General features: G+C 40.3%; 1 protein-coding gene across 1 annotated transcript in view; it reads left to right on the top strand.

The window, feature by feature from the left end:
* The window catches only part of MBOAT1 (membrane bound glycerophospholipid O-acyltransferase 1), a 55416-nt gene that overhangs the window by 13923 nt on the left and 26889 nt on the right, over positions 1 to 14604 (top strand). Inside the window, exons 2-4 of the mRNA XM_021553460.4 lie at positions 8775 to 8920; positions 9444 to 9521; positions 12758 to 12853. Of these exons, the coding sequence (XP_021409135.1) occupies positions 8775 to 8920; positions 9444 to 9521; positions 12758 to 12853 (320 nt within the window). The remainder of the gene's footprint in view (positions 1 to 8774; positions 8921 to 9443; positions 9522 to 12757; positions 12854 to 14604) is intronic.

Here is a 14604-nt window from a genome sequence, read left to right as displayed (position 1 = left end):
AGTTGGCACTTTTTTCTCCTTACTGATATTTGTTTCTTTCTGTTGTGTGCACTTTCTGGGATATCACTGGGATAATGAGAACAAAACTGCACTGTTTATATTGGTTTGTTTTTTTAAAAACCACTGACATTTTTTCTATAGAAAAGGAACTGAAGAGAGAATTGCACAGACATTACAGCAGCAAGAATTGGACAAGTTATTTTAGATGTGCCAGTTCCCATTCTAGTGACGAATTGCACTTTAAGCCTATTGCTTTATTTTTAAATTGATGAATATGTGCAGGCCCAAGGCTTTCATCTGCCTTGAAAGTTAAGTGTGTTTCTGAATTGGGACTTTACAAACACTGTTCTAAGGATCCCTCCATCCCTGCATTCAGGCAAGCCCTTTTGGTATTTGGGGAAGAAAAACCGTAGGATAAGATTTAAGTCACAGGAGGATGGTTGGGTAGACAAACATTTGTGTGTATTCCTTCTTTGTGTTTTGAATAAATCAACTGTGTGCTTAACAGTTACACAGACAAAATGAAAAGGTGTTTCAATTACTGTGTTTTGTTCTAATCTTTTAAAAACTAAACCTTTAAATGTGATGGGAGAAAAATGAGGTCTGTGTTGATGCTGTTCTGAGTGCTGCTTCTTTGAAATTATTTACTCAAGAATGCAGATGTAGAAACTTGACTGAAATCTCGTGATCAGTTAGTGCTTGAGGCTGGTGAGCTGGAGCTGGATCATGTCTAATGAAACCTGTCTTAGTCCTGCTTCCTTTTTGGTCCTGTGGTGTCTGTGGTGGATGAAGGGACACAGTGTTGTGGATTGGGAGCTCAGCAGTGCTCTTGAGAGGTGGTGTGGAAATACCTGCTTGGGATTTGGGGCATTCATCACATCTGAAAAGACTAATTTGGGCCAGTATCTGTTACCCAAGAATTCCTTTGTGAGAAAAAGGTGGAGAAGTGGTGTATTTAATTATTATGGAAACCAAGGATCCAAGCTCCAGATAGGTGCCTGAGCCCTACAGGTGGCTTAGAAAGAGAGGGAGGGGAAGCAGAGCTATGGTGTTCCCACCCTGGAAAATTTTTAGAGTTCTAGGGACTTTCAGAGAAAGCTTTGCAGGGACTCAAGTGTCTGCTTTATTTTACTCTCCTGGAGTTGTTGTCTTCCTTCTCTCTGTTAATTTTCACTTAAGCATCTCTCTCCTAACTTCACATATGTTTAAATGGGGCCTTCTGAGCATACCTGACAGAAGAGCTGGAGTGATGGAGTAATGTATGATAAAGTCAGTCTGTTCCCTCTTCATCAGCATGAATCTATGCATAACCAAGGAGGGTGGATGTTACAAGATGCCATCTTTCCTATCAGAAGTTCTTGATCCAAGTGACTCGTTTCTGAAGAAACAAAGCTGGTAGTTCTGGTATTGGGGTTTTTTTCTTGTTAATATTATTTTGTGTGTGTGTGTGTCAAACTTCTTGTTTGGATAAAAACAATTCAGTCCTCTTTTCCTTTTCTTATTAAAATACCCTCCATACTCTGACCTCCTAGCTGTAGTTCTGCTTTTAGACATGTCTGACACGTAATACTGTGAAATACCCCACCTGCACAGAAGTATGTCAAATTATTATTTTAAAGTATTTTTGGACTTAAAGGTATTGTAATTAGTGTACTGCCTCACTGCTGAGCAGTCTGAAGAAGCAAGACAGATCTTCTAATAACCTAGAGGTGTTCTGATTTAAAAGAATCACCAGAATGACTTAATGCTCCAGATGGTTTGATTTTCCTGCTGTTCCTATTACAGGTAAGAATTAGTGCTGGCTATCTTAAATAACAGGGAATTTCATCATTTGGCATCACTCGCTTAGAGAGCAGTAATTAATGAGGTACAGGTAGTTGCAGAACATTGCTGCACATAGATGATCATTGCTTAAACATCTGTTCAACATAGAGAGTCATTACACCTCAATGTGAGAGCTGCTGACAGCAAGCTAAAGCTGTTTTTGGATCAGGTCCACATGTTAAATTTATCAAAGATAAGTGTATGGGAGTGTGACTTAGCATTATGATGAAGATTTGACTTCTCAAGCTTACTTTTGACTTAAATGTTTTTCTTTTAAAATTTTTGATGACTCAGGGTTTAATCTATAACTGTATTTTGTGTCCTGCTAGTGGTTTCATAGAAGTAATCCAGAAAGAACATCTGTTTTAAGTTTACAGTCTAAATCATGGAAAGATATTTGACCCTGTAAGTAGGGAAACAGAATTTACCAGGAAAACAGCACAACTGCATAACAGCAGAAAGTACTGTCAGTTTTGTATATTCTGCTTCACCTATTTCAACACCATTTTCTGCATGCAACTGCACAAAAAATGCCAAGGCTACGACAACTTAGTGCTCCTTCTGAAGAGGACAATAATCTTGAATTAGTCATGCATGTACACTTTTCTCTCTCTGTCTCTCCCATGACAGAAATTCTGTTTTCAAGCCTTTGCTTCTGCCCCGCTAAAATCTTCCATAGTACTCCTACAACACAAAGCCAGAGAAATAAGTTGTTTCTGTATAGTGCTGGAGATGTGACATGTCAGCAGTGGAATCAGTTATTTCCCCAATGCAAATTAATTTTTCTCCTTTCTGATCATGCTGATTGCAGTCTACAGTGCCTGGCTATGGATGGAAAGTACAGCATCCTGCAAGTGATAGTCCATTCTGCTTCCTTTACAAATAAATACCTGTTTGTGCTGGCTCTCAGTGTGCTGAGTTCTGTGCAGTGGGCAATAAGAGGAACTGCATGGACGATGTTACACAAATCCTTTTGCTTCATGGAAGCCAGGTCACTAGCAGTGGGAAACTTGACATGATCTCTATGGTATTGCCCTCTTTTTTGGAGGTGCTTGTCTTCTCTCCGTGTAGAGCTAAATGATCTCTGCAGAGGATATTTGTCCTTATGGTTCATAAAAATAGTCTGGAAGATCAAAATATTTTGAGAAATTTCAGCAAGTATCAGATATCTTTGAGATCTGATTAAAGACTATTCCATCTCTCATTCTCAACACGCCCCTTCTAAATATCACATTTTTGTTGTTATGAAATGCTGTAATAACAGCAGGTCTGTTTCTCAACATCAAAGTAGAAATGTCTCCAGCAAAGTGAACATAAACATGTTGTTTGCCAGGTGTCTTTGGTTATATGTGCAAAATAATCTTTTAAACATGGAAAACAAATTACTGCATTTCTATAGGCATCACCCTGGAAGAAGGGGCTGATCTCTGGCAGAGTGGAATGCTTTATTATGGCATTCCCTTTCCAAGCGCTGTTGTACTCCACAGACAGTGGTTTGACTTGAGTTGCTATTGCTGGCAGTAGTTTCTGTTAGCAAGGTTCTTTATGCTTTTCCAAATACTGAAAAGAGCTATTTGGTCGTCTGTGGTAAGTCTGTGAATAGAGGAGAAAGTCTAATAAAGTACTGCTTAGAAGCTCATTAGTACATGGCAACAGAGTATCTTGAGCATGACATGTAACTTCATCTTTCTACTGAACCACCATAAGAGGCTCTGTTCTTCTGTTCAGCAAATGAAATGCAGATTTAAACTTTTATTCTCTCATTTGGCTGGTAAATCTAAGGCCTGGAATAAATTAGAGGTATCTTCTGCCACATCTATAACCCGATTGCATCATCTGCTACATGTTGAAGTGGACATGGATGTGAATGCTGGCTGGGAATATTCTGACAGCCTGGCTGTGCTCAAACACACTTGTACCTCTCTCCGTGAATGTGTGTGAATGTGCACAAACACACTTGTACCTCTCTCCGTGAATGTGTGTGAATGTGCAACACGCCTGGTTTTTATCTACAGATTGTATGCTCTTGAGGATACACCAGCACCTTGTCATCCAGCAAGGGGCAAGTTAGCAGTGTGACTGCTTGTAGTGATTGTCAGAGTTACAGCATTAGTAGGAATTTTGCTTACAGAGGATGGTCTGGTTTGGGTAATGGACTTAATTGGCATTTGGAGTTTAGAGAAAACTGCATGGTCAATTTGTTATATCCTCCTAGATTTTTGGAAAGTGAGATCAGATTTTCTGCAAGCCTAAGGGAGGAAAAATGCAGTAGAGTAAAAACAAAGTATTTTTGTGGTCAAAACAGAATGCGGGACATTTCCTTCCAATACTTAACTGTAAGGAAAAGGTTAAAAGCACTAAAATAAGAGGCTATGTGTTTGTACTTAACTATCTCTTCCTAGAGTGTGATCTAGTAATTCTCAACTGTGTATTGTCACTTTTTTAAACAGGGAGATTTACAGAAGCAAGGCTTATGGGGTGAGCAGAAATGAAACTTTGTGAAGTAGGTTGTCAGTGGCCTACCTTCAGTTACAAGATGCAGTGACTAAGACTCTTTGTAATGATTTGGTTTAAACGAGTATACTCAGGTTTTGAACCCTTTCATATTTTCTGTTTCTCATTTCAAGAATTTCTAGCTGGGAGAAGCACTTTATCTTTTCTCCTTTTAAGATTTTCGTGGGATTTTTTTCAGTAATTTTTCCATGTACCAAACAACATATTTACCTTTATCTTTGGAAATCCTCTATGGCTCCATGACTTTCCTGTTATAGGAAAAGTTACTACTTTTGTTTGAGGGTTTTTTTTCCCTCCCCAGCCATCACCATGGAGCCAGTTTGCTCCCAGCACAAAAAGTGATAATTGTTCCTATTCAGTGTTATTGACATCAGGCTCATGTCCTTTAAAGGGTGAAATTTTTAGATGCACCTATTTAACTCCATGCATTTAGAACCATTATTTTGTGATTTGCCAACTGGCATTTGTCCTTAGAAGTGCCCACTTGCAAATGGTTAATTGGATCAAATAAAGTACTGAGCAAAAAAATGTATGGCTTTCCTCTAAGAGTGGTTAGGAAGTTGAGGAGATGACTTTTCTATGGAAAAGGCCCTGCCTGTTGATGGAAATGATTGAAAAGGTGGTTGCAGATCCCTAGGTGCTAGTGTTTCCCCTTCATACAGTACCAGTCCAGTGTTTGCCAAGTTTCACCCTGTTAAAAATGGGAGAAGATGCAAAGGCTCAAGACAGATGGAACTGACATTTTATGTACTTTGAGGGATTGGATTACAGCATAATCCAATGGGGGGGATCTTGAAACCACTGTGTTTGGCTATTCTTGCATCAACATCATGGGTGCTCAGTGGGTTGGTTTGACCTGATTGCTAACTTTGTGTAAAACTCAGATTTGCAATCTAAACATCACTGCTGAGTTATTGCTACTACAGAATTTGAAAGAATACAGGAAGGAGCTACAGCTTATTTTTTTCTTTTGCTGTTCATACCTGCTCTGGATCCATCAAGCCTTTTAAAGTTGAGGCTAATAAAGAATTAAAGGATTCATTAACCAGACAACAATAACGATCAACTCGGTTGCGCTGGAGCTGTTCCAGGTTTTCTCTCTCTCCAAAAGCGTGGCTATCTTGTTTCAGTATTGCAAAGCTGTCTCCAGCTGGCTGTGACTCAGATACAAGTCTTCCAGATGTCGTTGCAGAATACTGTGATGAGACTGCCTTTCTGTCTTCCAGTGTTTAAGCATGGACAATGAAAGGAAGATACTGTCTTCTTTTGGCAGCATATCATGTGCTCTGGTTCCTAAATTTATTACATCTTACTCTCTAGAGCATAGAAGAAAGTGACTGTAAAAAGCAAAGGTGTTTCCTTTCTGCTAGAAAAGTTGAAACCATATGTGCAAACTTTTGGTGGCAACACCAAAGAGATGTGGCTAGCTAAAAACATGTATCAAATTACTTGCAATGCTGAAAAAAGGTTAATTGGCATATAATTTTTATTTCCATGTTATTTTTGCCTGGACACCATTCATCAGTGTCCAGAAGCTCTGAATTTTCTGTTTATAAAGTGTTTTTAGCAACAGTGGAAATAACCAAAAGGGATTAGTATGAATCCTTTTCTCTTTGGAAAGGGAAAGGAAGGAAAGTGTGACTTGGTTCACTTGTGATGCAGTGCAACATTTGTTAAATTCTTAGGGATCTGTTTACTTGGATGCCTCAAGTATGTGGAATGGAGAATAAAACTAATGTCAGAAGGAATGCAGTAAAGTCACTGTCAGATGAAGTACCAGCCTTTGTGTGTATGCATGTTTGAACACTGCATGTGTTTAAAATGGTACATAGAAATAACTAAATAGAGGAGGTCATATGAAAGGCTGTTGTGTCCCTCTATTCCTGTGTGTAGGACAGAGCAAATCTGATCTGTTGCCAGATTATTGCTTGGTGAGTGCATTGGGCCTGTGATGTTTGGCTGGTCTGCAGGAACAACCCTTATAAACCAAACACTCATTGAAACATAAGGGTGATGTTTTGATTTGGTATGAGGCTTTGCACCGACCCTTGCAAAAATGAGCACAGAGTCTTGGTCAATTGTCTTGGTTAATTTGCACAACGAAACGAAGGTGTGACAGTGGCATGGTTGGTAGCACAGGTAACACATACTCAAAGGCCAAGGCAAGCGAGAGCACATGTACATGAGGCTGCTGAGCTGCCTTTGCTGGATGTTACCTTGTGATGAAGTCACTGCTGCTTTTTACTGCTGCTGCCACTGTCATTCCCTGCCTTAACTAAATAATGTTACAAGTGTGTCTGCTCTGGGGTCCTGCACTTTCCTTATGCTCTGTGTGTGAACCTCTGAGGTCCCAGTATCCTTAACATCTCAAACTGGGCCTACAAGAGCCGGATGACAGTAAAGAGCAAATGCTTGCTGTGATGGCTTTTACTGGTGTGAAGTTTCCGTGAGTGACACTGCACAGAGTGGGGCATTGTCTTTCAAACAATCAGCCAAGTCAGCTTCTGTGAGTCTTTGCACTTTCCTTCTTCATACCAGATCAGAGAAGCTCTGCATGCCACAGAGTTGAGCTGCCCTGGATCTGGATATACGAGTGTGACCCTAAGTTGGAGCAGGATGAGGGGGGATTAAGGTTCATTGAATTGGCACTGATGAATTGGCACCCATCAGTCTTGGAGCTTGCTTGGAAAGCATGCAATCAGAGCAGTCCTGTAGGAGCTTCAGTGGTTTCTGCTGCATCTCTGTCTGTGGAAGGGTGGGAGCAAGGTGTTAGTGTTTTGAATGTAAATCTGTGGTAACAGACAAATTCAGGACTTACAGCATCAGGGTTTTGTGGGACCAGTGCAGTTTCATTCTTTTGTTCTTTTTGTTCCATAGATCTTGCACTAAAAATGAGAATTACTTGCTTTGGTTATAATTCTGTGATACTATTTATTATAAATGCTGGTTGCTTGCTTGAGCAAGAAATAAATTGATATTGTCTCTGCTCCAAACAACTAGAATTCATCATATCTAAATATTTAAAGTATTGCATTATTCTATTGCATGTATCGCTGAAATAAAGCAAGTGCACCAATGAAGCCAACAAACCTTTAATGGAAGCATTTGCATGAACAGCTAACACCATGTTGGATGTAGTCCACCAGAATAAAAGCACTTTGGGGCTATAGTATCTTGTTAAACACATTGTAAATGTTTTTGACAAGAAGCCTGGCAGAATTCAACCAGCCCTAGACAGCTAGCATGTCAGAGCATTTCTGAGTGAGATGTATTATCCTGTCCTGGACTGATAGCTTCGGATAATCCTCTAATCCAAGTGATTGCTTAAATGTTGCAGCCTGCTTAGTTTTGCTTGGTCTGGTATGACTTGCTGCTGGAGAGCTCAGGGTGAATTTAAAAAAAACCCAAAAGATTAAAAAGGAAAAAAAAAAAAACAAACTAGGACTGCAACACTGTGTCTGAATAAATGAATTTACCTCCAGCTGTTCAGGGTCCAGGCTGGACTTAAGGATGTTGTATCCCAGTGGTGTATTTGCTCTGTTAGACACAGCTCCTGGCTCTGTTTTGACTCTGACTTTGATCTGTTTTTCCTCTGACTTCTGGGATTTTTGCTGAGGCTGTCAAAGAGAAGGTGACTTGAAGAAGGCAGCGTGATGTCAGTTTTGCTCTGGAGGACACTGAAGCTTTTGCTTGTCCTTGTGTCTGACAAGAGTAACCTCTATTCTTGTACTGTTTTTCCTCTGCATGTCTTCTGCTCCCACTTCCATCACTACCTCCTTGCAGCAAGGCCAGACTGATTTTCATATACAGTAGCCAAAGAACATTTGAGAAGCCCGTTCCTTTAGATGTTTGCTTGATGGTAGAGCAAAGTCGTTTTCTTTGCACTCAAACCACAAAACAATGGGGGTTTGGAAAGTCTGTGTGGAAGATGCTGTGGAGTGGAGGAATTCAGCTAAGGCAGCTGCCCTGTTCTCACTGCTAGTGAGCAGTGTCACATCAGGATTGTTGATTTTGCCCTTGTGTTGAGGTGGGGGAGAGTCAGGTACTGGGGTAATATTTCAGAGTCCCAGACTGCTTCCTGTTGCCAAGAGGACTGAGAAGGGAAATGATGTGCCCTGCACCTGGGCCAGGCTGGCAGCAGAGCAGAGCCTTCCTCCAAGGAGAGAGAACCACCAGAGCCCCACCAGTACCCTGGAGTAGGTGGAGCCTGACCTTCCTCATCTGGTTCTGAGTGCCTGTGTGCCTGTTTAATCCCTCTGTCACTGGCCAAGAAAAGATACCACACTACTTCACAAGTGAGAATACTGAGAAGCAAAAGATTAATAGCTCATGATTTTCTTACCTCTGCTCTTAATTGTTCTGAGGACAGAGAGAATCCTCCCCCTCTTCTTCCTCCAAGAATCAAAACACCTCTTTGTTTTTCTTGTCTTTTACAGATCAATTTTGTAGCCTGTCAACTGTTTGCACTTTTGGCTGCATTTTGGTTTCGTATTTACTTGAGTCCCAGTCATGCCAGCTCCGCTGTTCGCCATGCATTTGCCACCCTCTTTGGAATATACTTTGCTGTCTTCTGCTTTGGGTGGTGAGTATTTAGTCACCATTTAGACAAGGTGTGGGTAAAAATAATTTTAAACTTCATATCACTTTTTTGGATTACATCTTTTTAATCTGAAGGCCCTTATTGCTACCTTAAAAAAAAATATCCTAACCAACATAACCATTCCAAACCCTCAAAGTGGAATGACTCAGTAAAGTATTTTTAAGTGAAGTATTTAATTTAATTTGTGATGTTTGTTCTGGAAGTTAAGGCCACACCAGTCTGCTGTGAAGATACCTCTTCTGGAAAAGATGTATCCAATTTGAATGTGCACTTTGAGCCAGGCTACTCTTTCAGTTAAACATACGGATAATATCTTTCTAAGAAGTATCAGTCTGTGTTGGATAGTCAGGCTATAAAGATGTCCTGTGGTAATCCACGTTTACTGATACCCTGATATGACATCACATTGATGTCATTTGCATAGAAAAATATTCTCTTGTTCTGAACTACCAGCACTTCTGGGTAAAATAGAAATTATCTAAATACTCACTTTGTTGTCTTCAAGGTATTCCATTCATCTTTTTGTCCTGGTGATGATGAGCTATGGCATTATCAATATGGCGAGTATTCCCAACATCCACAGGTGAGCTGATGGGGCTGCAAGTCTGCAGCTGCCCCTCTGATAACTTCTCTGCTTTCAGGGAGAATCAGGGAGCTTTTGGAGCTTCTCTCTTTCCCTTCTTTTCTTTCCCAGTTACTTACAGAAGCTTTGTTCATGGAGTTACAGAAGCAAATGTAATCTCAATTTGTGGATTTTTTGGGTTGATGTATTACATTTTCCTAAGAAATTGCTGGCATTAAAATTTGACTTTTGCAGGCATAATAATTTATGGACAAACCTTTGATTTCTTAAACATAATGAAGTCATGTTCTCCTTGGTCTTGTATTTTTCCAGATTACATTTTTAATGTGTTTTCCCCATTGCTGTTTGGCCTTTAGGTATTTTCCACTTATTCTTGAGTTAGGTTGTTCAAATAAGGTCACTGAGGCAGCTTAGCTTAGTGATCCACAAAATGAGGTCTTGCTTTTGGTACTGGGCTTTGTGAAAAAGTAGAAAATACCAAAACTGTTATTGCTTAAAGTAGAAGCTTATGGTTTGGGTATGTGACAGGTGTTTTCTGTCTCTGCACTGTCTGATTGTCTTTGTAGCTGCTGGTGAATGCTGAGAATCCACATAAATCTGGGCTGGGGAATGAAAACCCTTTCTTCACTTGCCTTCAAGGCCAGGGCTGTCTGAGAATCTGATGGTCAGATAATCCTCTCACCTTCCTTTTTTCCTGAAGAGACCCCTCTCAAAATGGGAACTCTACTTATGACTTTCCTAATATTATTTAGAAATGTGAACTGTAAAAACAATCCTGTCTACAGCAGCTACTAGCATTTTGCACCAGCAAGATAGGGTATTAACGAGGTATTTTTTCCACCCTTTCACAGAGTGCAAAGCCCAGAAGTCTAGAGGTAATTAATAATGTCATAAAAAAGAAAGGTAATTGGACAATGTTTGTTAAAGAAATGCCATCCAGAGACCAAAATAAAAAGGTGTTAAAAATTTGTAGTATGGTTTTCTGGTCATTGTCCCTGCATGTCACTTGAGGGAAATGCAGGAGTTAGTGGCTGTAGATTAGAAGAACTGAGTCTACAAAGGAATCATCCACTAGTTATTTACATCTTCCCAGACAACTTGGGGTGGTGATAAGGAAAAGGACATAGCTTCAACGGGAAACCCCCTTACTCTTCCTCTTTAGCCAATTAGCCACAGTGGCTAACAACAAAATAGCTTTATACTGAAACACAAATCAAGCTAGTTTGTATAATGTCACCCACTGCTGCAAGACAGTCATGTGTTGATTTGAGTCAATGTGAAATGCCCTTCCAATGTGCTGAAAAACCTCAGGAGTTCTGAGGGAGGATTGAGGTGGGACTTTTCTATTGTATTCTACTAGTCACAGCAGTGTGACTCAAAGTGCATCCACATTTTTAATTTTGGCAAATTAAATGTATTCAAACCAGTTGAGAGTAAGCTAGAACAAGGCCACTTTAAGGTCTTGACATGTTCATATAGGGGAACAGATCCCTCAGAGTGGGGCTTCAAGACTTGGCTCTTTATTCCCCCAGAAAAACACAGTGGAAGAGAGCAAATTAAATAAACTGCATAATTTAACCTTTATACTCTTTTCCCTGGTTATTTTTTGCTAGTTTGCTCTCTGGTGAAGCTGCTAGCCTTCAAGGCATATAAACGGACAAATTAATCCAGCATCAGAAATGCTCCCAGCTGCAGCAGCAGTTCAGTGTATCTCTCCCTGCTTGCCCCCTGTTTCAATCTAAGTGCTTTACACCTCAGCATGGGGGCTTAGTTTAGATCCTTCATCGTGCATCTCGCTGTTTCATATCTGAGATGGGTGATTTGCCTTTGGATGGATGCTTTCCATGAGGAGAAACCAAGGACCTTGCTGAGGCAGGACTGAATGCCTGACCCAGATAAAATACAATAAATTCTATTCCGAATCTCCTGAAGAATCTGTCATGTCCCTTCAGTCTGCTTTTCATCCAGCTGTTTGCTGTGGGCCACATGACCCACAGGTTGCCTTGTGATCCATCACTGTCACTCACACTGCAGTTTATTAGCCCCCTGGGGAGAAAATACTAATTTCTTTTAAAACCAGCCATAATTTGACAAAGGTCTGGCTCTTTTTCAGTTGTCTGCTGCCTGATCCTCTTGCCTGATTTCACCTTTAGTTCTCCCGTGGTGGATGTTTTCATGGGTCTGTGGAGGACCCTTCTTGGCAGTGTGTGCTAACCAGCCTCCCGAGGCTCAGCCCTACCAGGCATGCAGGATGTGCCATCTTCTGTAGTCTGTTGGTCTTTGCCTCTTCTCTCCTGCATGGATAACCTCTGCTATGGAGGACACCAGTAGACCTGGTCCTGGCCTGTCCATATGGTGCCAGCCTTTCATTCTGGTGTCCCAGCTCTCCATTGCAGCGTAATTTGCTTCATGTGTCAGTCTGTCTCCAAGCATCCATCCACTTCTTTCCTCCCCAGTATCCTCTTCCTTGCTCATGTAAATACAGGGAGAAGTACTTGTATGAAAGGCTGCATTTGCCCATGCAGACACTGCAATATTTTCAGTCTTCAGACTATTCAGTTGTTAAGGTAGAATCATGTTCCCACCCTACCCAACAGAAGTGTGCTATCATCTTGAAACACAGAGTGAATTTATCACATCCTACCTAAGGAATGCTTCTGAAGTGATCTTCTAGGTCCTTTCCAATTTATCTGATTCTGTGATTTTTTTGGAAGATGGTGTGCTTCAGTGTGGAGAGCTGAAAGGATTGGACTATGTGCAATCATCTGCCTTTATATAATATAATGAGAGAGAGAATACCTTAAGCTTTCAGTCTTTGCTAAATCTGAGGAAGACTTATACATAAAGAACATTTACAGACAAAAATGCAGAGGATAACTTCAGTGAATGACATACAGTATCATCTGGTTTCAAATATTTAAGTTGGACATAAATTTCAAAATAATATATGAACATGGGAACTTTGAAAATTAAATTTTGCAACTTGAGCTGATCCTATTTTTTCTTCCATTTTTTCCCCTATCCCCAGTATGAGGAGACATGTCTGTAAGGTTCCAGCTGAGTACACAAAACCATGAGCCACCTTTGAGAATTTTTTCCAGGTCTTGTAGCATGACTCCAGACTTTTTAACAATCTGATTTGAAAAAACTGAAACAAGCCCAGCCCAATCTGAGTGATTCTAGTTCTTGTTGGTACTTGTGTTGGTAACTATGTGTTTTGTGTGTTGTGTTTTTAGGTACTCCTTTGTCGTAGCTATGGGATACCTCACATTGTGCCACATAAGCCGAATATACATATTTCATTATGGTATTCTCACTACAGATTTTTCCGGGTGAGTGAGTCTGCAAACTGTTTCCCATGTCAATCAGTATTAGTTGATGTTAGTAAGTTGTAAGAATATTTTTTATTTTCTTTGTGGAGTACCTGCAATTTTGTTTCCCTTAAGCTTTTTCTGAGGCTTTTGTTGTGATCTTTGGGGTTTTGTTGGGGTTTGTTTTGTTTGTTTTGTTTTGGGTTTGGGTGGTTTCTTTTTTGTTTGTTTGGGTTTTTTTTTGTTTGGGTTTTGTTTGTTTTTTTTTTTAAAGGGATAAGCACTGTATGATTTTTGTACTGATTTATTGTTTCTATTGTTTTCTTGCTATAAGGTGTGTAGTTGGGAAGGTAGAGCTTAGTTAGCCTGCCAGGTTTCCCTGCAGAGCAGCCTGGGAAGATTAACTGGGCAGTCTCTCCCTGGAGCTGTAGGAGTGACTTAAGTGGCTGATGCTCTGCTCCCTGGTGGTCTGCCCTGAGAGGTGGGGTGGGCTGCTCTTCTTCCAGCTTCCTAGGCACAGCTGTCAGCTCTGTGTCTCCTTTCCTCCACTGTGAATTATCTTGAAGCACCAGCTGGGAAGGTGTTTCCCAGCCCAGGCTCTCCAGGGTGTGAGGGCAGGACTTGGGCAGGGGTGAGTTGCTGATGGAGCTGGGTGAGTAACCCAAGCAGAGAGACAAGAGATCAGCTCAGGTTGTCAGCACTGATTCTGTCACGGGGCCAGCTTGTGGCTGCTGCTTAAATAGCACAACTTTTTGTATGCTGTGTTATGTGTGAGACAGTTTTCATACTGTAGTCTCTGCTTTCACTCAGAGAAGCAGTGGAGGATGCTTTGCAGAGGTAGAGACAGCTAACCCTATGTGCTTTGTTTGTGAGAGGAAGGTATGCTTCTGTGTGATTTAAAACCAGCATGCTAATCTGTATTCCACTTGTTTAATTGAATGTCTGAAGGCACAGTAATTAGTAACATACCATGGAAAATTTCTGTAAACTCACACAGTAAGTTTTACACAACTCTTCCAAGTCTCTTTAATCTTACAGGCACAGAGTAGGAGAATGAAGGTTTTTGCTGTCTTTGTGCCTGTGTCTCTCTCTTTAAGGTGGTGGATTTCAGCATTTAATTAAACTTCAGGTGGTGAAGTTTCTCTCAAACTCCTGAGGTTTTTTTATTAAGGAGGCTGCAGCAATAGGAATGTATATATTTAAATATATTTAGTTCTGTAATTTTTTTCTACAGTTCTTTTAATACACAAAGCATGTCCTCAAAGAGCATGTAGTACCAAGAAGGCTATAAATGGGATTGGAATGCTATAACTCAGTGTGTGTAAGAGACAGAGAGAGAAATGAGAGAGATCATGCTTTTCTGAATATTGTGTTCAGAAATGCACTGTGATGCATATTAACTCTCTCTCTCTCTCTCTCTGAATACATTTAATAAAGATCCAGCTGAGACTGGGGGCAAAAGAAGAGGAATGGTGGTTGTTATGGATTAAGTAGTGTTCTCTGCTCCCTTGATGGAAAAGTAATTACACTTATTTAATGATGAGCTTGAGTGAAAAAACAGTGCTTGAACTTACACTGTCATTTGATTTTGACTTGATGCCTCAAGATACACACCAATTCCTAAACTTCAGTCAAAAATAAAACTACCAAGTAGTAAACAAGTGGAAAATGTACTACAGATATGAATTGCATCTTCATGGTATACTTTAAAAGCTAAGAATAAATAAAAATACTGTAGTGGTATCAATAAAAACTTGCAATCCAAAGTGTTG

This window comes from Lonchura striata, chromosome 2, assembly GCF_050655825.1.
Source record: "Lonchura striata isolate lonStrDom1 chromosome 2, ASM5065582v1, whole genome shotgun sequence".
Lineage (NCBI taxonomy): Eukaryota > Metazoa > Chordata > Aves > Passeriformes > Estrildidae > Lonchura > Lonchura striata.
The sequence above is the reverse complement of the archived record's forward strand: the minus strand, read 5'-3'. Positions and strand labels throughout refer to the sequence as shown.